This window comes from Netta rufina, assembly GCF_964035555.1.
Source record: "Netta rufina genome assembly, chromosome: 15".
In the NCBI taxonomy this organism is placed as follows: Eukaryota; Metazoa; Chordata; class Aves; order Anseriformes; family Anatidae; genus Netta; species Netta rufina.
This window is the reverse complement of record NC_140138.1, coordinates 17,282,545-17,310,305: the sequence shown is the minus strand read 5'-3', so window position 1 is coordinate 17,310,305 and position 27,761 is coordinate 17,282,545. Positions and strand designations below refer to the sequence as shown.

The 27,761-nt window shown below is 53.8% G+C and overlaps 1 protein-coding gene across 2 annotated transcripts in view; it reads right to left on the bottom strand.

The window, feature by feature from the left end:
* Window positions 1-21,900, bottom strand: part of PRKCB (protein kinase C beta) — a gene marked incomplete at its 3' end in the record, with an annotated part of 112,818 nt that extends 90,918 nt beyond the window's left edge. For both annotated transcript variants that reach the window (XM_084295726.1, XM_084295725.1), the window contains exons 1-2: window positions 21,705-21,900; window positions 21,357-21,388 (exon numbers count right to left, since the gene is read on the bottom strand). In XM_084295726.1, the coding sequence (XP_084151852.1) occupies window positions 21,357-21,388; window positions 21,705-21,874 (202 nt within the window). In that variant the 5' untranslated portion in view covers window positions 21,875-21,900. The remainder of the gene's footprint in view (window positions 1-21,356; window positions 21,389-21,704) is intronic.
* Between the last annotated feature and the right edge of the window lie 5,861 nt (window positions 21,901-27,761).

Genomic DNA, 27,761 nt, shown 5'->3' with positions numbered 1-27,761 from the left:
AGAAATCTAACTTCTCCCATCGGGTGCAGACAGCTACAATTCATCCCCAGCACTCGAGGCTTCACTGCTGCATCAGATCGTCATTTGAATGGTGCAGCCTTGGGGGAGCAGCAACAAACTCAGGGCAGATGAGGAAAAAGGACACAAGTGAAGAAAATGGAAGGCAGCAAAGACCAAAACTGGCTTGGGCAGCAGATGGGGGCCCCAGCCTCCCTGTGTGGGCAGGCTGTGGTCAGGGGCACCAGTTCCTCAGCACCTCGGGGCTGCATCTGCAGCGTTTGCTCAGCAGCAACAGGACAAGCAGGACAGAGGCCTTGCATGGAGCAGCTCAGCAAACCTGGCCGTGGCTGCGGCAGGGACAGACAGCAAGCTCGGGACTACGGACAGCTTACAGAAACAGCCCCGGGCAGGCGGAGGGCCCTGACGCCTGGGGAGCAGCATCCTGCTCCTTCACTGTTATCCATGCTGGGGGGAACAGTCCCTGCAGCTCCCCCACGCTGGCCCAGGGGTGCGCCCTGTGCTGTGGCAAGAGGAGGATGGATCACTCACGTCAAAGGGAAGACGGACTGAGTCAAAGCAGAGCGAAGGATGGGCTTGAAGTTGCCCCATTAGGGGAGCATCCCCAGTACTGACAGGCAGGCAGCGTCCCCAGGGACACAACTCAAGACAGCTCGTCGCAAGCACGGGTACAGAAGTGGGAGAGCAATTAGGAGGAACAGCAGCGAGCTTCTCCCCCTCCAGCCTTCCCACTCACGAGCACCTTCCTCTGCACCAGCAGCCGCTCGCAGCCCCTGCCCAGGGCTGCACGAGGCCCCAGGGGGGCTGGGGGCTGCTGGCCCTGCCGGTGGGCTGGGACACGCGATTGGCAACCTGATGCTGCCCATGGAGGCACGATGCAGAGCTGCCAGCTCACCAGCCCTAGCTGCAAAGTGGGGGGTCAGCGCTGCAAGCCACATTTTGTTTCCACAGAGCGCATGCAATGTGCTGGGTGGCGGGTGAGGAGGCGGCAGGAGAGGAACGCTGCCCAGGGGACACAGGGAGCCCCGCGCTGCCTGAGCAGCGGCTGGCTTACAGACCCTGAGCTGCTCTCATAGCAAGCTTTATTGCAACAGGGTACACCTGCTTTGGCCCTGATGTCCCAGTGCAGGATGGAAGGGAGGCCAAACCCACAGGTGGAGCCCAGAAGAGTGATGTTCCAGCACTGAAAGTGCAACTAGAGCCAGAATCCCCACGTGGCAGCCAGGAGAGGTTGCGCATGGCACCAGGTCCTCTGCCAAGGGAAGAATCCGGGCTGCTTTGCAAGGGAAAAACTAGGGACAAAGCCTTAGACAAAACCAACAAAGACTGAGCATATGCCAGGCTTCCCTTTTACTGCAGGATTTCCAGCAGCAGGGAGCCCAGGGTGTCCATGCTCTCACACACTGCACATCTGCAGCAGCTCAACACCTCGCCTGCAGCTCCCATCACAGCCCCTGCCCCAAAACCTCCTCGGCACAGGGACGAGCAGGACCCTGAGAAGGACGCACAGTCACATCCAGCATCGATGCTCACGCTGTGCCAGGCACCAAGCACGACTGAAGTTCACAGTTGTTAGTAAGAACCTCCAGGCTCCAGAAATAGCTTTGGGGAAGCAATACCACAGATTGCACCTCAGGGTGCACAAGGGGACTTCACGGCTGGCACCGCGCTGCAGCTTCCTGCTCTCCCATGAGTCGGGAGGACGGCATCGAGCTGAGCTGCCCGAGCAGCACATGTACATGTTCAGAGGAGAACTAAGCCTCAAAGTGCTGGTGTGGCCAAGCCACCGAGCTGGGTTTGCCTGAGGAAAGTGGGAAAACAGAGAAAATGGACACTGCACTTCTGCACTAGATGGACACTGGAGTTTTTTCTCTACCATTTTGCAAGTCTGGGAGCAGAAGCCTGCCGTCCTTGAGTTCCCTTCGCTTTCAGTCTGGTCCCACTTCCCCACTGCCCCAGGCCCAGCCTGGCTCTGGCCTCCCCAAAGCCGTTACTGTAAAGCTGAACGCAGAGACTACAGGAACACGCTGCACCCAGGCTGTGCACTGCCATCTTCCCTCATTTTATTTTCTGTTCTTCTGCCTTGATATGAAGTCATGTGTTCAAGTTATCAGAGAGCTGGAAGTGAGTCAGCACAGTAAACCACAGCCTAAGAATGTAACTAATTAAAACTATTCACTCAAACCAGCATGCTCCAAAATATTCCAGACCCTAAACAAAGCCAATTGCATCAGCGGGACGCAGCAAGTAACGCCGCTACGCTGGCTCCTGTCTTCTGCAGCAGCTTTTTCCAAGAACCAGCCACATGGCAATGCAACAGGGCTCCGGTGTCGGGGCACCGCGCTCCTCAACAGACATCAGGCATTGACTTCTGAGAGTTTTACTTCAGCCTTGGTGACTGCAGAAGTCGTGTTTTAGTTGTGGGAACACTTGAAGCCATTACCAACACTGAAGGAGTGGAGGGCAAAGAGCAGCGTTTGTATGAGACTGAACAAGCCGGTGACTTCGATGCAGGAGTCAGAGCAGCAGCACAAACGAGCTGTACTCCCATCCCCGGCCTGTGCACAACAAACACGGTGGAGTAGGTCAGGCAAACACCTTGCTACCTTTACTGTATTTATCCTCCCACTCTCTTTTTAAGAGGCTGGAGTATAATTTGCTCACCGAGGCTAAGGGACCCCAAGGTTACAGAGGCAGATTGCGGCAGAACGGGGAACTGAGCTACAGCATTCCCAAAACCCAGCAGCAGCAATGCCTGGGGACCAGGGAGGACCTGAATGCTCCTCTGCCACCACGCAGTGCTGCTGGGGTGCAGGGAAGTGCTGTGCAACTAAATGCTGGGACACCTGCTTGTAAAGTGGTGCCCAGAGGATCAGATCTCAGGATCTGGCAGGAGCAGAGCACATTGCTGTAGGTGTTCATGGGAACGAGGCTGCCTCAAGCCCTCTCCCTGCAGAGGCACAACCCCAAAGCCCTGGGAGAGCCCCACACCCCGAACATCACAGGCTGCGTGCAGATGGCACCTTCTGTCCACGCAGGCAGCTGTCTGGTGACTCAAATCAAGGCTCCTTACTCACCAAATCTACCCGTTATGGAGTACGGGAACAGGCAAAAGCGACAGTTTTTTATCACTAACTAACATGAATAAAAAGCATTTAGTTAAAGTCCTCTCTACTGCAGAGAACGCTTCCTTTACGCAATTGAGATGAAGTATGAGAGCATGAAGCCAAATCCAGCGAGTGCAATGGAGCTGCAGCAGCTCAGGGATGGTGGCAGAGCTCACCAGCAGGCACGGGCTGCGAGAAGCCTTCAGCACAGCCCCCCCAGGCCGGAGATGCTCGCTGAACTCACCACACACGGTAACTGGGAAGAGGTGCAGACAACTGACTTACAAGAACTGTAACGTTTCTTTGCCGTTAAAATTCACGGATGTGGAGTGCTTTCTCACAACATTCATCCCTCTCCCAGCCAAGATACAGCATGGAGATCCAGGCCTCTATCAGATCTGTTGTTTAATACATACAAGCATACAGTAGGAGCTGGGTCATGCTAATAAACTTTGGCTGTAAATAACTAACCATCCAGCTACAAGTGCTGCAAGAATAACATCAGACAATTAAACGGGACTTCTAAAAATAGACAACCTGACCTGCTACCGCTTCTATCACCCCAGCTTTCCCTGCAGAGAAGCTGTTAAAGTTGTGTCAAACCTCAAAATATTTCTTCTTGCAGCTGAAGCAGTGCAGATTCTGCAAGGGATCCACCCCTTCCTCAATCCAGCTCACTCAGAAGCCTTCACAGAAAGAGAAATCACTACGCAGCAGGCCAGAAGCTCAGAGATAGATGGGTATTGACTGCAGTAACAACAAAAGCGATAGGAAAAGGTGCGAAACAAATGGGGCTGTAGCCAGCCAGAGACTTCACACAAGATGCATTTGCCCCAGCCCTGTTTGAGAAGCCGGCAGCCAGGAAGGAGCAGGCAGCACTCGCACCAACACCGGTGGCTGATGAATTCAGCTGCCCTCAGGAGAATCTGCGAAGAAGCAAGGAGCTGGAAGCCTTGAAGCCAGGCTGCTGGTGCCTTCCATTGACTTTTTCCAGCCAGCCAACGCAGGCAAGCAGAGCCCAGCACAGCCCCAGCCAGGGACTCCTTCCCACATGGGCTGTGCCGGGCACCCACTCGCATTGAGCTGTCTTGAAGGAGCAGGAGCGCTGTATTTCACGTGGACGGGTTTCATTGCTCTCATCAGGATGTCGAGAAGACAGACCAGCTTTGTGATCCCACGTGCTGGGTGCCGTTACCTCGGGTTTTGCAATTTGCGTGCTGTGTTACTTCAGCCAGGAGGCCACGCACAGCGACACTGCTCCTGGAGCTTTTACAGAAACGAAGGTCAGCTCTGAGCCTGAAGCTGCACGTATGCTCCTAGTTGTGAAGGACCAAGGGAGCACTGCATGCAGCAGGTATGCTATCACGCTGCTTTGGAGCAGGCTGATACAAACACACAGACCTGCAGCACAGCGCCATAATCCAAGGAAACAAGCTGAACTACATGGAAAGGTTTCCTCCACGTACAGTGACACCCCTGGACCAAGCAGCATCTCCCCTTGAAAGGCAGGAGAGGTGCTTCACGCCCCAGCTGGCCCCCCAGGGTGCACCCCTGCACCAGTCACATACATGCCAACAAGTTTAAAAAAAAAGTCTGTGACTACACCCTACACACAAACATCTGCAGTGTGTGTGGTTAGATCCTCATTTAAGCTTCTGGCTTGTTTTGAAGTCTGCTCTACAGCCTAACGGGCAGACAGCGAAAGTGAAAACTCAGGTTCTGGATCGGACTCGGAACACAGCAATACTGTGGGGGTACAACAGCAACACGGCCGAGCCCCAGCCACTGCGACCAGGGGACACGTCGAAGAGCAACCCCATTAGCTGGTGTGATGGGAAGATCCTGAACTGCCAGGGTGAAGACAGAAAGCCCCCCATCCCACACAAAGGCAGAGGAAGACTGGTGACAAGTGGGGCCCACAGCAGCACCAGGACAGGCGTGCATTATCACAGCGCGGGAGCCACAGATGTCAAAGGAGAAACAAGCAGCATCCCGTACTTCTCCCTCAGCTCTTCCACACTAAACAGGGTAATTAACATGTCCTTCCTGCTCCCTCCAAAGCCAGCAATAAGGCAGTTGTGGGATGTTATTTGTCAGCACAGCTGAGATCTGCACCTTGGAAGGGGGGTGTCAGGGGAGCAGCGCTGCAGGTGCATGGCACCAAGCAGCAGTGGCAGCAAAACCCCGATTCTGCTCCACAGAAGCCAAAGGTTCCAGTCAAGCCCCAGCAGAACTGAATTCAAAGCAAACACATGGATTTTAGCAGCTCACTGCTGCTGCCTGATGCACGCAGCCATCCCCATGACGTGCAGCCCCAGCAGCAAGCTCCCCACCACTGCAGAGAGGAGGCCACCGGCTGCACCCCAAGTGAAGGGAAACGGCTTCATTACCAGGCAAAGGGAAAGCAGTGCTTGCAGACCATCACTTCCCCTGCTGTTTCAGCACGAGTTCATTACAGCCCCTGGCTGAGCACAGGCATCTCTCCCTGGTTTAGCAGCTCTGCTCCCCGCTGGCTCTGTGGAGGACACCTGCAGCTCCTGCTCCCACCGACGGCATCAGAAATGCCGAGCCACGAGTCTCCTCAATTAAACCACTCACTTCCATGTAATGGCTTGGCAGTTCCTGTACAGCAGGGCCTGGACAGCAAATAAAACCTAAGCAGGACAAGACCTGAATGTGCAATAACTCAATCAAACGGGAACAGCTGTCCTGACAGGCAGCAACCTCTAGAAGGCCACTGCAGAGCAATTAGGAGCCCAATGGTCTCCACAGCGATGGGAAGATGAGTTCTTTATGAGGCATCCATCAGCCCTGGCTTATTAGGGGAAAAGCACATCAAACCCAACAGGCAAAGAAGATGAATTTAAATATGAGCAGCAAGGTTCCAGACACCTCCTTAACTAAAAAACCCAGGCAATTATGCAGCAACTGCCCCAGCGCTCAGGCACACGCTCATGAACTCTCCATTGCAGGGCCATTTACTTGCCCTAGAAGTTTTATGAACAATCAGCGTTAAAAGAAACCATTTGACCCTAGCTCTCCTGAAAGGTCAGCTTGGGCCTTGTAATAAATGGATGGGTAATAGCAGCTCCTCAGAAATCATGGGATAACAGCTAGGAGACTGTGATCCCGAGAGCAACCACCTCAAAGCACACACGTGTCCTGTGGGATAAGGACACACGGGCAGCGGGTCTGGCTAGAGCCGATCGGCATTTTTCATTTGCTGTCATTCCTAAAGCCCAAAGCTTTAGCACCCCATACAACTCAGCAGAGAGCTGACAGCTATTATTTTAGGAGTCTCCATATGGACCCACTGCAGCATCTTGCAGCTCTAATTTAGGGCACAGAAGGACACGGAGGGGATGGTTGTGCTTCCATCCCACAGCCCCACCGAACAACAGAGCACTTCCCAGCCGGTTCCGCAGGGCTGCAGCTACTGCACGCAAGTGGCTGCGGGAGGGTGGAAAGAAAAATGCTGCCTAAGGGCATATATCCCAGAAATATATATGGGGAATTAGTTGCTTTAAAGAGGGGTGGGAAATACTTCTTTGTGCTGCTGAGGAGCATGGAATGGGGCATCGCAGGGAGCCTGCCTTCAGCAACAAGAAGGAGAAGGCGCTTCTTGGTCTGAAGCATGATGCAGCTGGGTACAGGCATCGCCCATGCCAAAAGGGAGAAGCACAAGAGAAAGGGCACGGGCACCACACAAGCACTTGTCTACAGCGGAAGCAGGTGCAGAGGCTGGCTGAATAGGGACCGGCAGCGCTGGGCATGCCAAGAGCTCCAAGCGTGCTGCATCCCCAAAGCCCAGAGCAGCTTTCCCATTCGTGCACGCAGGCGTGGGGACAGCCACAGCTCTCACGGCCGTGGGGAGGCCGTGCTGGGGTCACTCAGCGCAGGCTCACACCCGCAGTCCTACTCCGAGCAAGGGCTGGCCACAGTCAGAGCCCCGCAGCACTCGTCCAAGCATCCCCACACACGGGGAGGAAGGCAGGAGACCCCTGTGCCTGCAGCCTCTGCTCCCCCCTTGGGAAGTTACCAGATCAGCCACGTTGTTTTGAACCCTCTCTAAATGCTGACATAACACTTGGTACTCACATGATTTTCCTCTTGCTTTTTAAAGAAGTATTTTTGTTTCGCTCTGACATGGTGGAAGAGAAATTATAGCCAAGCAGCCTGCGATAAGGGAAGAACTTGCAGCAGAGCTGCAGGCTGAAGCGCACAGCCGCCGAGGCAGCAGATTCAGGAATAAGATAAAGCGGCGTGCCCGCAGCTAGGATGCTGCTGCCAGACAGCCCCACGTGGGGCTGCACCCACGGACACGGGGGGATGGAAGGACGCACTTCCACCCCCCCTGGGAAGAGGGTACACCCTTCAAACTCCCATGGCTGGGGGCCAGGAAAAGGGAAAAGTGATTGGAATCACCAAATCGCTAACATGGGGAATTAGGAAGCAGGCTGGAACTCCGCAACCTGAAGGAGGGACAAATGAGGGAAGGCAAAGCCCACAAATCACAGGCAGCACAAGAGAGGTGGGCAGGGACTGAGTGGTTTCCAGAACAAGAGCTCGAGGCCATCAGACAGACAGCAACAGCACATCCCAAAGCAAACAGGCGGTGACGGGGCGGTGAGCAGTGCTCCTGGCTTGTGCCACTTACCAGGGCTGCCCTGCACAGCCCCAGCATGAGCAGCACCAAGGTACCAAAGCAAGTTATCATACATAAAGCTTGTTTTGCTGGCTTTACAGAGAAGCATCTGAAAGGCAATTCACAGGTAACTACTGGATTCAGTATTCCTTTACAAGAATCACAGCCTTATAATTTCTGCAATTAGAAAGGGAGTTCTTCTACAGTGATCTAAAATAGAAGTTTTTGTCACAAATTACTAGCTTTCACTCCCCTCATACCTGAGCTTAAACTGAAACTTAAATGGAAATTTACAGGAGAACTAGAAAGTGAGTCAGTCTACCCTTCGCAACAGTCATTTATTTTCATCCTCTTGGATTCAGATAATAGTAACACTAGAGAAATTAAGTTTCTTCAAGATTTCCAATGCCTAGAAGAGAGGAGGGGGTTCTGCAGGAGGCTCTGCCATGCCGCTGAGCTGTCGGCAGTGCTGCCCTGGGTTGCTGCGTGCGGCTCTTGCAGGCAGGCAGGGGGAGCATCCCACGGACCCCCCCATAGCAGACGCCATCCCCACCGGTGTCAGGGAGGCAGCATCAGCACGTTGGCACAGCGCTGTTATCCCATTTTTCCTGCCCACGCAGGAAGCAGCTCTCACACCTGTCTGAGGAAATGGCTAAACCAGATCGACAAAACAAGCCCCTTGCCCAGTCACTCGTTTTTTGTGCCAAGCTGCAGCCCAAGTGAGGGCAAAGGACTTCTCTCTTCTGAAGTGAGCCCTGCGGAGGCCAAAACGCATGGAGATTTCTAACTTGTATTTGGGACAGGAACAGCAACCACGTGCAGCAAAGCCCCAGCAAAACAAATGAAAAATAAAAAGGATACAAAAAGCAATGTTATCAATTAAAAAGATCCATGCAGAAAGCTTCTCGAGCAAGCTGAGGAGGGGCTCCTGAGGAAAGCCAGCCCCGTGCTCTCCAGAGCCCAGCAGACCAGGACAGCCCGCAAGCCCCCTGCTCCTGGGACACGGCCACCTCTGCCCCCTGCAAACCCTCGGGATGGAGCCATCACCTCCCGATCCCCGACCCACCACAGGCAGCTGTCTGCCCTTGCCCACCAGCCAGATGGGTGCGGGGAGCCTGGAGCCTCTCACTGCCAGCTCGAGGCCACGAGCTCGTTTTCTTGTGCTGGCAACGCTCAGCGTCACCTTGGGCTAGCTGACGACACAGGCAGAAACACAAAGTTCACAGAAAGCATTTCAAAGCACTTTATTTTCAATCGGCAGCAGAGATGAGCTTCAGAAAACACGCTGCAAAGCTTCCTATGCCTGTGCGCATCTCCTGAGTATTCGGGTCAATAGAGGGACTGCTGTTAAAGAAAAAATCGTTTTACGTATATGATGAGGGAGAATTTAATTCTGCTTCAAGGTTGAGACAAACAAGCCATTTTTCATGCAGTTTTTGATGACAGCATTTGTCCACAGCCCAGACAAGTATTTGTCTTCTTTTACATCAGGGTAAGAACACCAAAACAAAAGAGTTCGAACTCTAAATTGGTTGGCATTAAAATAGATATTCATAGAGTTTTGGGGAAGGAAGAAATTTAAGCTGCACTGTTTGAAGTTACTTTAGAAGAGATTCTCTACAAGGGTTTAGTACTCAACAAAAATGCAAATCACCGTAATGGTTTCCTAAGCAAATGAGCTATTGTTACATTTTTCCAGTCCAGCAGCATCTTGCTCAGAAGATCTAATAGCAGCCCTACCGAGCAGCAGCTAATTAAAGCCTTTCCTCCTGCCAAAAGCCCAGATCCAGAGTCTCTAAATGACCCAATAAGTGAGACTTTTTCCACCTCAGAAGCCCCAGGGGACACCAGGTCAGCTCTGCTCTGACCACTGCCACATCCGCACATCTGCCCACACCCTGCCCGCCGAGAGGTAACACGGGCTGATGTCCTGGCACATCTCACCCTGCCCTTGGCTACGTGGCACAGGGGCAGGCTCAAGGACACCTCTCCCAGCAGCCTCCCACCTTCCGCAGCCCCCCATGGAGGCTGAGGACAGAGGGGACACCCCACCCCAGTGCAGGGCTCACACCATCAGCACAGACCTTGCCCCGAGTCCCAGCAGTGAATGCACAGCAGCTGTGAGCCCTGCAGGGTGCCCTCAGGAACGGTGCTCCCCAGAGCCCACCCTGCCCAAACCCCTGCTCCCTGCCCAGCCAGGGGCTTTGGTGCCCAGCCCAGCCACCCCCCCTGCATGCCTGTGGGCTGCCCATGTGCCGTGTGGCCGGGGAGCCCCTTCCTTCCTCCACGGGCAGAGGAAGCCGTGTCGGGAGCCCTTCCTGCTTCCCCTTCCCCTGCTGGCCCCACAGCTGCAGCCACTGGGGTCAGCCCTCGAGACGCACGCTCCCCAGGGCAAGGAGCATCCTTCAGCCCACCCCAAGCGGGGTGGCACGGAGAAGCTCCAGGTGCCTGGAGAGGTCTGAGGATGAGAGAGAAAAGCTGAGGGTGAAGCAGGACCTCCTCTGCTTCGGCACAAAGCTCTGCTTCCACCACACAGCCACCTGCAGAATGCCACGGCTGTGGTGAGGGGCAGGGCTGCCTCCCTCCCACTGGGAGGAGATGGCATCAAGGAGGTGACACGAAGGTAGAAGGCTTCTGGGACAAATATCTACCACGCTCAGAAGGGGACGGCTTGCAGGACGAGCTGCCAGGCCGTGAGAGTGCAGATGCTGATGTCTGAGGCAGGGAAAGCCCCAGAAGCAATCTCTGAAATCAGCTTCTCAGCTGCCATGAAGGTCACTTTGTTTCACTCTGGAGAATAACTTGCTACTGCTACAGACCTACAAGCCTCATTTCCAGAAGACGCTGGCCCTGAGGCACCTCTCCATCAAAGACGAATGAGTAAGATAAATTTGGAAGTTAATGGACTGAGCTATTGGAGACGGTCCTTAGCTGCATGATCACACAAATGTGAATTAGTTTGGTTTTACAACCATTCCTAGGGCAGCAAGCAGAAAAGCAGCAATCTCCCGTGGCAGATGAGGGAAACAGGGAGCAGAGGTCTCCTGCTCCAGCCCCGACTCCCCCTGTGCACAGACATCCCCTCTGGGCAGTGCTGGGCTCTCCGCAGCTCTCTCCACTTGCAATTCCAGCTGCCACATGAGAGGGCCCTGATCTCCACCAGCTCCCAAAAGCCAGTTATTCCATGAACTCTCCAGATACCGAATGAGCCTGGAGAAGCTGACAATGCCTCCCTTAACGGCTGCTCTCCTGAGGAGGCCCACACGAAGGCTGAAGCAGGCAATGGAACACCAAGCCTCCCGCAGAGCTAACCTTACAACATAGAGGTTGCTCCACAGCAAAAGCAGCTTCCAGAGCCTGACACCAGCCTATAAATAATGGCCCGGAGGGTTATTTCAAGCTGTGCATGAGTCTTCCATCAGTATGGGGAGGTGACAACGTGCTGGCTGTGTCTGAAGGCGCCCAAGCAGCTCTAGAATCGTGGTGGAGACGACAGCAGCCGAGACCACGCCATGCTCCCAAAGCTCGCTGGCACCACCACGACCCCAGCGCGTGCTGTTTGGTGGGAGAAGCACCCACTGGAGTGGAGACAGGGGCTGCACCACTCCTACCATCTAGGCAACCTTCAGCCTTCTCTTCTTGGCTACCCTAGGGTACTGGCGAGCTATGGAGTACCTCCAAGTATTCCTGAACTAAGGCAAAGCATGGACTGTAATAAAAGGAAAGAAAGAAAAACCTAAAAACAAATTACTCAGCCTCTTTGGGTAGGCACAATATTAACAACCTTGACAAGCGCCATCATTTTGCTTACAAGGCAAGTGTTAACGGTCCCCGCCAAGTGCAACACCAAGATGTAATGATCTCTGAATCAGCCTCTCCCCAAATCATTGCACTGATAAAGGCGGCAGATCTGGTGGTAAATAATGACTTTGCACTGCGTCAGGAGCTAATCCACTCAGTGATGCAAATTAAATTCGTGGGCCACTTCCCCCTCACTCCAGCTTCTCACTGATATTATAGAACAGCCTTCGTACTGACTCCTGACTTCACAGCGATGTCACTGAGCAGAGTTGCATTAAGCCATTCACAAGAGCCAGGACGACTTTCCCTCCTCTTCACAACCGCACTTTCTCATTCTTCTGCTATAATTGGAAATCATGAAAATGCATTTGTTCATGCACTAGGAGTGTCAGCTATTGAATGTGCTTGCTGTTCAGACCGTCAGAACGGAGGTATTTAGCTGTTCCCTCTAAAGGTGAAGCTATTACTGGCGCAGCACTCCACGTGGCAACAGGTGACGGGAGGAACCGGCCGGCGTCACCAAGCAGGAGACAAGAAGCGCCTGAAGGCTGCGATTGAGGCATTACGGTCTTTTTTAGCTTGAGTGTTGCTGACTAAATATCAAATGTAGGAAGACCAGATCAGAGCTAAGGATGACTGAAGCTCTGAAATGCGATTCCCACCCAACAGAGTGAGGCAGAGCCATCCCGAGCAGCCGGCAGTTTCCATTGCTCTGAGGAGAGCACACGTGCTTGCCTAACCCACCTGCCCTCTGCACACATCACCAGGGAACTCGCACCAGCGACCACGAGCCCTGCTCAAACCCAGCTGCTCAAACAGAACTCTTGCAGAGCCACTGATTTTGCCTCTATTTCCCCAACCGGGCCCCCAGAATCACCTGCTTGGAACAAGAAAGATTTTCTTGCTCAGAGGAAATAGCACTTCTACACAAAGAGGAAAGTTTGCAAGTAGACTGATTCTCCGGGAGACCAGATTTAGCTGGACGAAAGAGAGCCAATTTAACGGGAGTGGTACTGCAATGCACCTCAGGTGAGCGAGCCCAGGAGCTTGCAGGTGCTGTAACCCACTACTCCTGGGTCTTTTGGCAGGCATTGCCTGCACAGCTAGGATCAGCTGCGAGTACGTTCTGCTTGGCACACCTAACCAAGATGCATAAGCCTGGCACAAAAGCAAGGCCAAATATGGAAGTGAATTAATGGAGGAGATGCAACCGAAGTGCACTCGACGTACAGCAGGCACCACGCTTCAGCTGTGGTAGGAAGACTTGGCCACGGCGGGACTCGTCCTCCTGTGCTACCGAAGTTAAACTCTGAGCACAAGAGGCTAACCAGGCTACAGCAGTTCACCAAACACTTGCTGACTCAAGTACCATGCTAGAACTAATTTTCCCCCCACATGATGGGAAGAGCAGGGCAGCTATGACCAGCTGAGAAAGTCAGCCCAAAGCCCTGAAAAGCACCCAGCTGAGCAGAGCACAGCTCTGCCTCAGGTTAACTACACGCCACGAAGCGCTGCCCAGACAGCACCGGGCTTCTGAGGGCACACGCCCGCACGCATCCTTCCCTCAGCTGGCATGTGGCAGCAGGTAGATGCACCACGCAGGCAGCTCAAGTGTGGCTGAGCAGCAACAAGGGGAAGAGTCAGGTCTTTGTTAACAGCATTTATCAGCACCTAACAGGAGGGTAGCTATTGCTGACCCTGCATCTGCCCAGCCTTGGGCAGCTTCCAGAAAAAGAGGCACTTGGTAAGCAAGAAGAGGAGTTAACCGGCTTCCAGGAACCTCTTCCCAGGAAGAAGAGGACCAGTCCTATTGCAGTTCACAACGAACATGGCATTGCAGATGAGGCAGCTGCAGGGGAACAGTCCTAAGGCAATTTATGCACTGCAGATCAGCACGTGGCCAGCAGACAGTGCCCACCGCTGCCAGCAAATACAGAGCTGAAGCACGCTGGCAGCAGGCAGCTGAACCTGCAGGAATACAGCTGTCACGGTTTCATGAAATGCATTTCCCTTCAGAGGGAAACAGGATCAGCTATCAGAAGCAATGGTGAGAGCGGAGCTACTGTATGAAGTGTGATCCCATAAGTGCTGGTCTTGCTTTCTCTTGTATCAATAAACACTGAAGTAATCCCCCAAACAAAAACAAAAAATAAAAAAGTACAGCTGCTTGCAAGTTGTTGGTTTGTTTGGTTATACAGGATTCAGGTAGCCTGGAATGGGAATGTTTGAGATTATTTCAAGGATACGCAGGGAATGTTCGAGTTTATTTCACTTCTCCAACGCAGGCTGATCTAAGAACAGGAGCAATAAATCACTCACAGCCTGCATTGAGGTGATCAGAGGAGGGCATGGCAGCGCTAACACCAAGCAGCCACACGCCATGCAGACCCCCGTACACCCCAGGCTGCGTGCCCACCACCGGCTGCTCCTGGAGAGGGAAGGCTTCTGCTCTCCCTCCTCCTCCTCGGCTCTGCAGGCTGCAAACCTGCAGAAGCATCTCTCACACGGCAGCTGCTGTTTTGGGGCTGCAGCTCGTGGCTGTCCCACTGCATGCAGCACTGTGACCGCCACCGGGATGGGTCAGATGGAGAAGCCAAACAAGCAACCCCTCACCAGGGGAGCTGCTTGCACAGGGTCATACCTCTGGCTCTTTGGAGCAAGCCCCAGTCCCTGAGCACAGGCAGACACGTGGGAGGAGCGCTGGTGCTGGGCTGCCTCTGCCTTTGCACAGCACCGGTGCGAGGCTCACCAAACATCTGGGCAGCCAGGAACACTGCCTCGCTGGGAAGTCACAGCCAGAGCTACGACTTGCAGGAACCACTCCTGCCTAATGCAAAGCACTTGGCTGCTACTGAGCGCCGCACGGCTGGAGCTTTCCTCCCATCTCCCCCACCTCTCCTGCAGCTTTTGTGGAAAAGTTGGCTTCCCCAGCAGGCTGGGGCAGCTGGCACTGAGCAGGGCCAGGTCACTCCTGGTGAGCAGCGCTCCTCCTTGCTGGGCGCATCAGCAGCAGTCCTGTGCCAGGGAGCAGCCCTCAGTGTAAGCTCTGATGGGACTGAAACGCTTCAGGGAGATTTTTTTCCAGAGGACTACAGCATTTGCCCATCCATTTCACCTCTCTACCAGTAACCTCACCTCTTGTTTGCTTTGCCTCAGGGGGCTCCTGGATGAGCAAGTCACCTGCCTCGTTTGGAGAGTTAGGAGGGTCTGTTCATGCTCTTGTCTCCCTCCTTCCTCTGCCTGGCCATTGCCAATGACATGCCAATGCCTGTGAAACAGCAGACCCAAGGCTGTGCCCAGGATCAGTGTGCAAGGAGCCCTGCCTTTACAGTTGTGTTTCTGTGCCTTTTCCAGGAAGTTTGTTCTTAGCAACCTGCCTTACGTGGCAAGCCTTGACGAAAACAAGGAGCACGCTGCCCAGAAAACCCACAGTTACTCCTCTCCTACAGGGAGCTTGTTACTCACCTTTTCTAAATGGCTCTAATTTCTGGACTTCTGGAATAATGATTCATGAAGCCGTTTAAGAGGAATTAATCGCACAACATTGCAAACACCCTCCACTGCTGTTCTGTGTTGTCCTTCGTCTTGGAGCCTTGCACCACATGCATAAGAAGGCAACCCACAGTTGGCCTCTGGCAGGTCCAGGGCTCTGTTTATGTTAATGTACAGCACCAATCCTTTGCACAGCTGGTTTCTGGAGGAATAATCTACCCAAACATTTCTTTTGGGCAAAATCCCATCCCACCCACCATTACAAGCATCCCTCCTCATTACCACACACGTTCGAGGCAGAACAGGAGACAGCACTTTAACATTTCCCTTCTTTTTGTGCACTTCTTAATTACGTGTTCCAAGCAGTTCTGCCCTGAACTAAATAACGGGCACAGTTAGAAGTTAATTTCTTAGTCACGGTGATCATGCGACTTATTTGCTGATAAATCCAAAGGGGGGATTGGATAGCATTGATGAATGTATCAAGCTTTCTTAGATTTTGGTCTTCTCAAGTGCATTCAGAGGGCTGAGGAGCCGTGCTGGCTGGCTGGGAGAGCAGTAACACAGCAGATGGGCTCGTGGAGCTCTTCTAGCATGAGTGCCTGGATAAACCCCTGCATTAACAGAATCCATACCAAACTTTGGAAGGAGATTCAACCCAACCCATCCCATACCAGAAATCAAACATGGGCAGTCTTGTCAGTTTGTGGCCCCAATGCCTCCCACCCTCAGGTCAGTCTGCAGGAGCCAGATCCACCACACACCCCACCGGGTGTCCCAGGCCAGCAACAGAGCCCAGAGCAGGGAGCCAGGGAGGGCAGAGCACCCTCAGTGCTGCATGGGGATGCCCTGCACACACCCCAGGAGCCCAGGGGATTGTTAGGACCGCATGCAAACGAGCTAGCAGATATACGGAAAAGCCTGCACCATCTGCTGAAAAGTCTCCTTAGGGACCACCAAGGCATTAAACTCCCTTGGAAGGCTCAATAGCTGGAGAATCATCATCATGAAGCCCCGTGTACCAGGGCAGCTTAAGCTCTGCACCGGAGCCCCAAGTGACAGAGCAGCTCACCACAAACCCACAGCAGCCTGGAGCCAGCTGAGACCCCCCCACACCCAGCCTGTTTCTGACACTGGTCAGTGGCAGATACCCTGGGAAGGAAACAGACCGCTTCGTTATCGAAGTTTGACGATCATTTTAGGATGACAGTTATCTCAGGAGATAAGAAAAAAAATCTACTATGCTAATTACACAGGGGGAGGGCAAAGAGAAACCACTTCCACTGAGAAACTAAAACGAACCTTCTGCGCTGTAAGGAGACACTGACAGGGCTTAACATATCAAGTGATCCCTGCTGAACCTGATAGCCACGGACCCGGCACTGCAAGAGGCTTCTGCAAGTCCAGATTTCCTTCCAAAACATATCTCCTTCCTCAGGTGCTCTTCAGAATTGCAAGCACCTAGCTGAGAAAAGAGCAGGATTAGGGAAACCAGATCAGTCCACAGGCTTTAACGCTCATCTTTAAGGGAGACCTGACCATTCAGCCAAAACATCCAGGGGCACATCTTCCCATTTTCCCTGTCAGCTCTGTTTTTATTCACAATTCTGCAGAACCACAGACCATCTGGCACAGCGAGCAGGGGACCAGACTGACTTCCCCTTTCTATTTCTACCTGCTCCAATGCACTGCCCCAGCAGCCCAAGAGCGGGGCTCCCTGTGCCCAGAGGCTTCACTGCTACAGCACTGAGAATTGTATTACCACTGCAAGGCACACAAAAATCCTCCAAAATTATGTTTCCAATTTCTGCAGCATTATATAATTAGCATCATTTGTGTTGCAAAAGTAATTGCAGTAACATTTTTAATTAGTCTATTTGAACACTAACATTTCTCCACTGTGCATAATATGTTGACACGAAATTACTGGTTTTGAGGCAACTCTGAATGATTGGAGTTTGTTTTGCTTTTGTTTCTCACTTGCTTAATACAGTCAATAAAAGTGCACGCTGAATGCCTGCATGGAGTTAATGGCGACAACCACCACCACGAGCTGCAGCTCAAGAGGCTCGAGCTGATGGGTTTCACTTCCGTCTGGAGGGCAGCGCAGAGGTGGGGGAAGGAAGGGTGGGTTTTGAAGGCAGATAGCAAGAGAGAAATACTCGTTTAAGAGGTAGGTGCTGACATTCTCCAGCTACTTTGTTTTTGCATCAAGTGTTGAATTGAAAACGTAAGGCAAATGAGAGCACTAGCTTCGGAAGACAGGGAGAAGAAAATGTGGAAGTATATTTGGCATGAAGTTTGGAAAGAGAACAAATTTGAAGAGTATCTTTGCTTACTGAGCTGTAGCTAGGGATAAGAAGTAAACATTTTACCCAGAAAAGTTTCTGCATGAGATCCAAGCATCCATTACCAAATGATGCTGCCTTTTTTTTTTCCTCCCTTCTCCTCTTAAGGAATCAAGATTCTTCTTTCCAAGATCTTTTCTACTTACTCTGTACACGTGAAAGCAGTAACAGATGCAGGTTATTTTTTGCTTGTAAGTGAGAATCACATTACATGGCTCTTCACCTCTACACGAGCACTTCTTCCCAAGTTCCCAAGGTGAAAGCACAGCCCAACAGCTGTGATAGTCACTGCAGGTTGAACAAATGCAGTTATCAGGGCGGGTGCCCTCCTCACAGTGCCTCCAACACAGCCAGAACCCTGATCCACAGAGAGACCAAGAGCTGTTTGGACAACAGAGAAATACACCCCAAGGATGGTAAATAGGGAACATAAGCAAAAAAGATGAAGAGAAAGCTGGCAGTTCACTAAATCAGCACATTCTGAGAACAAGACCAAGAACAGCATTTTCTACAGCTTTCAAATGAGTTCCCTTTCCTATGGCATGCTCAAAACCCTTCTGAAGTTAGGGGAACAGGGACAGCAAAGCCATCAGTCGTAACTTAGCCACACGCCGTTCTTTCACCCAGACAGCCTGCAGATAAGACGCTTCTCTGCCCTCTTCATACGTTTCCTGGTAATGGTATCGGACAGATGGATTTCAAAATCCAGGAAGGAGGAGGTGGAGGGGAGAACACACGCACCCTTTTCTCTTTGTCATTTCCGAGGTCACACGAAAGCCCGCGTACCTTGCAGCTCTGGCAGATCGTTACAGCATCGCTAGAAGCCCCATCTGCATCTCCCGCTGACACGAGGCCAGCGCACCGAGCTTTCCCCTAGCAAGAGGCTGTTACTGGCAGCCCCGGGTACATCCACAGAACGGCACCGAGACCCGTGCCTGCCAGCACTGCCAGTGCCCTGGCACCGAGCCCTGACCGCGGGGAGCAGCCCCGTGCCTCCGGGCAGCCGGCACACGGACCTGCTGCTGGGCTGAGGAAAGACGTTAGCCCCAGGAGTTTTAAGATGTATGCAAGGATAAGAAGGAGATTGCACACAAGGATAAGGAGATTAGCAAGCAATTAAGTGGCATTTGTGGTATCCATTAGTATTTCAAGCTACAAAGAGTCAGTTTCTGCAAACTTCCTGCCAAAAGTCACAAGTAATGAGCTAATTAACAATCTAATTATTGCAAATGCCCTAGAAAGAAATCAGGGCACAGGTGAAAACCTACTTAAGCAAGCATGGCAATAGGAAACAGCTCAGAAACAAGACAGCCATGTGCTCTAGCTACATTTCCAGCCATCATCACTGAGCAATAGGATAAAATAGTTGGGGAAGTTGTCCAAGTGGAATCGAAGCTGTATTCTATAAGAGCTAAAAACCTTACGGTAAGCCTCATGCAGCTGAAGGAGGAAAACCCCTGAGTAAAAGCTGGTCCTGAGGTCTTCCTTCCGTGCAGATTTGATTCATTTACCAAATTCAGCAGCAGCTGCAGGACACTGACGGGGCACAGCCCCAGCAGCCCACTGAAGGGGGAGTCCCACACAGCCCGAGCAGCCGCTACAACAGATCCCTGGTGAGCAGCCTGGTGACTTCGGGGGATGGAGCGAGACCCCATGCCGGGCCTGGCACCCCACTGCAGTGAGCAGCCATCTCCCCCCTGGAGCGGCCGCAGTGCCCATGCAGATGGTGCGTGGCAGCAGCACGGGGCTCGAGCTCACCCTCCCGACCTGTGAGCGCTGTACACAGGGACACCGCGTGCCTCCATCACAGGGCACCAGCTGCAAGATGCTTTCACTCTAATGAGGATCACACCCACGGGCTGAGCTACAGCTTGCACCGATCACAGCACTTGTGCCACAGGATCTCAGAACCCCGCAGAGGGGCAGAGATGGAAGTCGAGAGAGCATTGATTTTTTTGAAGATGTTTGAAATAAAAAAAATTGGTCTGTTTTACATACCACAGTCTGCAAAATTTACTGCAATAGAGAAATGTGGTTTTCATGTCTATAATACCAGAATAACCTGGAAAATGGTTTCTTAAGGCAGAAAGATATGTTAGAGACCAGTCACACACCTTTGGAAATGTCGTTGAGCACAGCACGCTAATGGGAATCCTACTGGTGTTAGCGCAGCTTGTAAAGCCTCCTGCTTCAAGAAACCACAGGGAGGATTGCTCTGTTTAATATCTGGGGGGCAGGGTCAATTGCTGGGCAATTGCTGTGCATTAGCACATCTGAGACTACCGTTATGGGTCCCATTTACCGACCTCACACTGGAGACTGATTTAATATTAGTTAAAACATTTAAGGTTAAACCTTGGAGCAAGTGCACAATTACAGGTTCGGACAATGGTTCTCAGTGGCTGGAAGAGAGACTTGAAAAGGCTCAAATTATCTGATATTGAATACTACAGGTAAAACCCAGCAAAGCACTAGAAATTACAGAGGAAGAAAGAAAAACTCCTGCCCCACCGGTAGATGACCCCCCAGCCTTCTCTAAGGAACTTCAAATTTCAGAGATGCTGTGTTTGTACCAATATGCCTGCTGTGATGCTGTATGCACCACACAGAGAGTCAGAGAATTAATGGCTGGGTAAGCCTCAGAAGCCCCACAAAGAGCTACAAGCTACACTGAACTCCTCTGAGTAACACAGCTGCCCATGTATGAAACCTCAGGTACCAGGGGAAAGCATGACCATGAAGATCACCACCAGGACATGCTTTAGCCTCCACACCTGATTTCCTCTGCTTGTCAGCACCAGCCCAGGCATTTGGAGGGGTCTTGAGGCAGGTGGCAGGGAGACACCTGGTACTTTAAGGTAAGCAGCAGGTGCTATGGATAAGCAGCAGCACCATTAAGCTTGGCCTAGAGCTGGTAAGATCACCTGCAGAGATGCTCCCCAGAGCACCCAAGACAAAACCTTCCCACCTGCAGCCACCCCAGCTCCCAGGTGCAGTACAGAGTTAGCATCTGAGGCTTGGATCCCCTGTGGCACCTCACACCTTGAGTTTCGATCCTGTGCCACATCATCATCAGGGGGGCTGTTTTCTGGTCCAGATACAAGCGAAGTATGCCAAGGCAGTGCCACAACAACAGCTTGAGTTGTACGGTGATTATGTTCTCATGCAAAATACCTTATCTTGGGATTCAGCCACCCGGCAAAATAAAGCTTTGCTGTAAATATTCACTAGAGCAAGATCTCAGTGCCAGCAACTGCAAGCATCAACCCTGATTGAATCACAAGCCCTGACTTTAACCTCACACAGGTGTGACCGGCACCATCACAGCCGGGATTCACTAGGCTGTCTGCGAGCATGCATGACCCCCCCCAGCCAGGCTACCTAGAGGAGCACCAAGCAACAAAAGCAATAAAACCGAGTTAATTCATATTAATTTCATGAGGGCTCACCATAAACCCCTAAAGAGCCCTTCCAGAATACCAGCACCATCAGAACAAAGATCTCCGGTTGTAGTAACCTAGAAGCCATTGCAACATACATCGTTATGAAGCCTCATTTTTTTCCCCAGCAACACAACTAAGCCATTCAAGTTCTTCCCGACTGCATAGCTACGGCAGCGGACTGCCACCAAGCCGGCACACAGCCCGCTTGCCACTATAACACATTTTCACGTTAAGTTCATTAAAAACAAACTTCCCTCTGCCTTTTTTTTTGGGGGGGACTCCTCTGAAGCCTTGGGCACCCGTCTCCGGTAACGAAACCTGACCGGCGAGCAGCTCCAGAGCACCGAGCGCTCGCTCGGGGGGGGGGGTAAGAAAATGACGAAGCTGCTTCCGCGCCCCGGGCACGGCGCTGCCCGCACGGCCCTGCCCGGCGCCCCCCCGGCAGCCCCCGCAGCGATGCCCCGGCCCCTGCCCCGCGTCCCCGCCGGTGCGCGACACTCACCTTGACACTGGAAGCCCTGCTTCCCGAAGCCCCTGCGGGGAGAGAGGCGGGTGAGCACCCCCGGCACCGGCCCCGCACCGCGACCACCCCCCGGGCGGCCGGGCCGAGGGGACCCCGGGGAGGACGGGGAGGGAGCGGCGCCGGCAGGGGGTGCCCGGGGTTGGCCGAAGGGAGCGGCACCGGGACGGGGCGCGAGCGGGGTCCGGGGGGCTGCGAGGGGGCGTCCCGGTCCCGGCTGAGGAGGGGGCGCAGCGGGGGGGGGACGGGAGCGGCCCGGGGCGGTCGGAGGGTGCCAGGAGGGGGATAAGGGGATGCAGACGGGGAGGGGGGCGCGGTGCGGGCGCTCACCAGATGAAGTCGGTGCAGTGGCTGCAGAAGGTGGGCTGCTTGAAGAAGCGCGCCGTGAACTTGTGGTTCTTCACCTCGTGCACGTTCTTCTGCCGCAGGGCACCCTTACGGGCGAAGCGCACCGGGCCCTCCTCGCCCTCGGGGCCCGGCGCCGCCGGCGGCTCGGCCATGCTGGGAGCGGGCTGGGGGCTGCGGGCGGTGGGCTGGGGGCTGCGGGAGGCCGGCTCGGCTCGGCCGGGTCCGGCCCGGCCCGGGCGCTGCAGCTGGGGCCGGGGCTGGCGCCGCTCGGCACCGCTGGCTGCAGCTGGCGGCAGGCGCCGACACACGCCCGGCGCGGCCCCGCCCCCTCATCTACATAACGCCGAGACCACGCCCCCCTCATCTGCATACAGCGCTCCTCCTCTGCGGGGCAGGCCCCGCCCTCCGCGGGCGCCGCGCGGCTGGAGCCCCGCCCCCCTGCTTTGCATGCTGATTTGCATCGCACCGCGCCGCGGGCGCAGGGGGCGTGGCCGGGAGGGTGCTCCGCCCACGGCCTCATTTGCATACCGCACCTGCATCCCGGTGCGCCGCGCCCCCAGCCCCGCTCGGCACCGCTGCGGGCGGGGGCGCGGGCAGGGGCCGGGCGCGGGTGTGCGGCCCCGCCAGGAGCAGCCGCGGGGAAATCCCGGCCGCAGGAGGCACCGACACCGCCTGGAGGGTGCCTGCTGCAGGGCCGGCAGTGACAAGGATGCTGTTCTCCCAAACTCCGCTGCTTTGCAGTGTTAAGGCCAGAATTACCTCGGGCTGCCCCGACTTTCTGCACCGCATGAGCCGGGGGAGCAGCAGCCTGGGCAGGGTGGCTCCTGTGCTGGGGCACGCACAGGCATGGGGGATACAAATCCCGCCTCTCCGGGGGGATTTCTGAGCTTAGATCCAACAACAACCTTCTTGTACCCAGCTCACTGCAGACACCTCAGTTAACCCGCATGGAGGAGTTTTCCAGCTGCCTTTGCCATCCATCTTGCTACCTGCCTGTGTCCATGGACACTGAAAGTCAGCTCCAGCAGCCCCCTCCCCGGAGGGTCACTGGTGCATGCTGGTGCCAGCCCAGTGCTGCACCGCACCTGGTTTGGGAGCTGAGGAAGGGAAAAATCAAAATGGAAGGAAACTTTAGTTAAAGCATATGAATGAAAATATTTCTGTGAACAACAAACATGTCAAAATTCTCATTTGCAGGATTTAATTCTGGCTCTGCAACCGTGTGATCGTTTTCCATCCGTGGACTGAGACCGTCCCCGCTCTGCCACGATCCAACCCCCCATCCCACGGGCTCTTTCTCTGAAGAAAGCCCCTCGAGCTCCATGGAATTAAACGCACGGGAGGCTTACCAGAAATAATCCCAGAGCTGTTATTATGCAGCTGTTTTAAAGGGTTCATTATAATAATAAAACATAGCTGACCTGTCCTGCTGATGTTGTCTTTCCATAAACAGACAGGCTTGTTACTAACACCCAGCACCATGTGATTTTAGTGCTAAGAAGGAGAAATAAATTGCAGGCATCCCTCCTCATGCTGCGATTTTGTCATGAGGAAATGAAGGGGAACCTTCCCAGGGCTCCCGCGGCGGGGGAGAGAAAGCGCTGGCCCAAGGTGGTGCTTTCTGCTGCAGGTCGTGCTGCCAGCCCGCGCTGCGGGGCGCCTCCTGCCTTGGGGGTGAGGCCCTATTCACTGCTGGCTTGCACATAGAAATTTTGCAACAGAAATAACTCTTTACGCATGCAAAGGAATGGGAGTAATAAGGAAAATAATAACAGGTCATTTTGATTCCTTTCCTGTGTACTTTTGCGAAGGAAACTGGTATATTATCCTAAGTGCATGCTGCACTTAGCATGTAGCCATACTAGGCTGAATTCTTCTCGTTTTAGCTGTGCTTTGCCTATTCCTCCTATTCCTTCTTTGTTGTTCTTTTAATGCATGTACCCATTTCCAAACACAGCCCGCATAGCTGTTGCATATGAAACCCAGCAGCAGCACAAACCACTGAGAAGATGTCTTTAATTTCCCCATATAAGCACTGATATTCATGTTAGTATTCATGTGTAAGCTTTCTTCCCTCTGCTGGGCCAAGAAGTACAAAAGCCAGGTACAGTTCCTGCTTTCATGAGTTTTTTTTTTGCCTGTTTTTTTCCTTACTTTACCATTTCCATTATTTAACACACTGAGAATCACATTATATTAAAGGTAGGATTTTCAAGGCCGTGCTGATTTTCATGGGAGCTGGGTATCCAGATCCCCTCAGCACTCTGAAATGTCAGGCTGAACATCCACGCAGCTCTTTCCTCTGAGGAAATTATTGTATTTATTAATGCAAGTAAAGTCCCCACAGGTGCAATGAGAGGACGAACGCACAAACAACTCCAAACCAGCACTCTCAAGGGAGTGCAGCGCATGGAGCAGAGGGGAAATCAGCACAGTTCATTCCTGTTTCTGTAAAACTGCAGATTCTCTACCACATTTCCCTCGCTGTTGGCTCCTGCCAGGCAGGCAGAGCAGGGCACTGATGACAAAAGTGCTTCAGCCACACTGCCCCTGTAGCTCACTCCTCCCCTGGAAGGATCTCGCTCACTGCACAAAGGTGAGCATGGCACTCACTCTTTTACAATAATGTCTATTAAAAACAAAACAAAACAAAAAAAATCACAACAAGCTATTAAAGAAAAAAAAAAAGCATATATTTAAGAGCGCTGGTACTCTGGAGGGGCTGGCATCATCCCACCTCCAGCTGAGGAAATCAGGCAGCGTGCTCTCCTCTCCTGTCCCTGCCTGCAGCAGCGGAGCAGCGCCAGGGAGCACAGAGCTTCGCTCCTCACTCCCTGCGGCCTCGCTGTGCTCACCGGGGGAGAGCAGCCCCGCGGCGCGGGAGACACGGAGACGACGGGTGCAGGAGCAGCTCCATAGAGACGTGATTCATATCCTGAGGAAGGGCCCTCATCCTCCCACAGGCAGCCGGGGATCTGCTTGGTGGAAGGGGAAGAGCTGAGCACGCCGCAGGGCTGCCGCTCGCTGCAGGGAATGTGGGATCGGGAGGGACTGGCACCGGGCTGCGGGACCACGGCTGCAGGAGGCAGTACTGCGAGTCCTCCCGAAGGAAAGCCAGAGCCACGGGGTTCAGATCAGACGCCCACTGCAGTACTGTGCCCGGGTGGCTCCAGCACCACAGGTCCAGCAGAGAGGCAGCATCCCCAAAAGATACTGGACGAGAGAGGGAGAGATGGGGAGAAACAATTTCTCCCTATTTCCTAAGGATCCTCCTCCACACACACCCGGGAGCCTGGCACACTCCTGGCACAGACAAGAGCTATGTTGTAGAGCTGCGGCTCTCATGGGAGGCAGAAAAGGTCCCGGCAGACATGCTGTGGCCTCCATACAGCCTTTGCTGCTGTAGGGATGCTGTTCCCTTTGTGCCCGGATTGGCTTTTCCTAAAGAATTCAAAGAAGCTTGAAAACAGATTTTCTCTTTTTTTCCGTGTGTGTTTCATAGGGGCCTAAATCCTCCACAGGAAACAGGTGGAGGAAGAGTCAAGCTCTAATTAAATATAAAGGTGTCTCAGCAGCGCTCCGCCTGCTGCAGAGGCTGCCTCACCCCACAGCGTGCCAGGAAGGGCAGTGTGGGGACGGGGCCCTGGAGGCCGGGTGACCCTCAGGAGTCACCAAAAACTGCCTGTGCCAACAAAGTGCAGACTCCCTCCTCCCCCATGGAGCATCCATGGAGCTCCCCACGCCTGGAGCATCCCCCGGCAGTGCTGCCCCCACCGGGCACCCCCTGAGGATTCCTGGTCTCCCCCAGGCGTGATGGGGGAGAATGGGGGGCTCCCCTGGCGCCCAGGGCTATGTCAGCTGCTCTGGGGTTTCCCTTTCTGCTTTCACAGTTTTTGCATGTTTCACATCTTCCGTGCAGAGAGGATACAGGGGGGAGAGAGAAGCTGCATTCAAGTGAGGAGAGACCTACTTACACACCCACCGTGGCGAGAGCATCCTCAGCCAGCCTCTGTGAAAACAAAGCAGCCCAAACGTTAGCGCGGGAGCGTTACATAAACCCTCACCCCATCGCCGGCGACGGGAGAGCCGCAGAGGCACAGCCGGGCGCGAGCAGCCGCTGCTCCCATTTCAGACCTGAAAAGCAATCACTTCTCATTTACTTCCCGCTCACATTTTTAGCGGCCTTGTTAAGATTTGGCATGGCAGACGCCAAATTGCTGTCCCCTCCTGGTCTGCGTGCAGATGGAGGTGCAGGAGCGGACCAGGCAGGGCTGCAGGTGAGGGGCTGCTGGGGGACACTGCAGCTCCACTCACACAGGGAGGCTTTCAAATGCATGGAGCAGAGGCAGAATCCTGCGCAGGGATGAGGAAGCCCATTGCAAAGAGAGCAAGGAAATATTAACCCTAGCAGTCCCCAGAGAATGGAGCAGAGCACAGGTTGTTCAGGTTATCCAGCTGGCAGTGAGCTGGCATATGCCAACCTCTGCACGGCCCATCCAGGCAGGAATGCATGGGCAGAGGGAAGGGGCTGCAATAAAAAATGTTCTTAAACAGGGCCCCGTCCACCCCAAACCTACCCACGCAGGGCAGAGCGGGCAGGACAGCATCTTCCCATCACATCACAGAATATTTTCAGCAGAAGCAGAGCTTGTGCCTGGTTTCCAGGCTCTCCCAACCACCTCATGCTGCTCTGCTAGGGCTCATGGGCACAGGGAAGCCTGGGGACACAGGTCCCAGCACGGAGCTGCCAGGAGCAGCAGTGGAGAGCCGGGGCAGCAAGCTACTCTCTGGCTCAATGTGCAGATGTGCAGCACTGGTTTAGGGGCCCACGTTTTTTTCCATCACTGCTCAAGACAGAGCACACTGCAGATGAATAAATGAGATAAAAAAACCCTGCAAACCCATGTCTTTCACTTGGTCTCCCACTCAGGCAAGGGGCACAGGCACCAAACCCGACAGAAAGCTGCAGAAGCCAAGTGCTCCAGACCTCCACGCATGGCAAGCGCAGCCACCCGTCGGGTGCTTGCGTGGTTCAGCACATCACAAACATGGTTAGGGAATTTAAATATTTCATATTCCTGTCTGCTGGGTTCTCAGGGACAACATTAATTCTGTTTCATGTACCCAAAAGTGGCCCACGTCAAACCTTCTTCCTGCACAGTTGGCTAAACAAAGCTAGTGGTAAAATCCTCCGTGTTTTGCTGCTCGTTTCCAAAACCATTTGATCAATAAGAGGGTTTCATGTCCTCTGACTTGGTAGGAAGCAGGCATTACTTCTTGCTATCGATCCAGGCCAGTGGGGATTTTCTGCTGTGTTGTGAGCCAGGTGAGCACCTGACTGAGCTTTGTGTGGTGAGGGCAGCCAGAGCAGCACCGTGCCTGCCACGTGTTTTACCTGCGTGCAAAGGGGAGCTCTGGGCTCTGGGTAGCAAAGCACTGGAGACATAGGGACAGCTCTGAAAACGTTCTGCTGGACTTTAGAAGTGCAGCCCAAACATCACAGCAGCAACACTGAGGGGTAAGCACCGTGCTTGTGCAGCGCGACCTCCCCATGCCAGCAGCAGTGCAGCCGGGGTACCTGGCACAGCCCCGGCCACGCTCAGGGTCCCCTCACCCTTCCCCAGGACACATCCTGCCCGTAGCCCAAGCCCAGCACTGCAGGAGGGGCAGCTCAGAGCCCAGGGCACACAGCAGCAGCCTCCACACCCCACAGAGCTCTCGTCCCTCGGGGTGGCTTCATCTGAGGCTGTTTGGATGCACGCCAATTCTGCTCCAGTCACCATTCCCCAGGGAACCAGGTTTCTCTCCAGCCCTCCTCCTCGTAAGGGATGGCAGGCTTTATATGCGTGGTTCATCTCATTGCTCAGAAAAACTGTCTGATCATGAAGTTATTCACCCAGCCCTGCCAGGAGCGTAATTTAAATAACAATGAGGCTCGGTTACAGGCGGCAGGTCTGATCCCAACGCACAATGACTTCTTCATTAAGCTTTGCCGCCGGGAGGGCTTTCCTCAGAGCTGAGCCCTTCGCTTTTCCCACT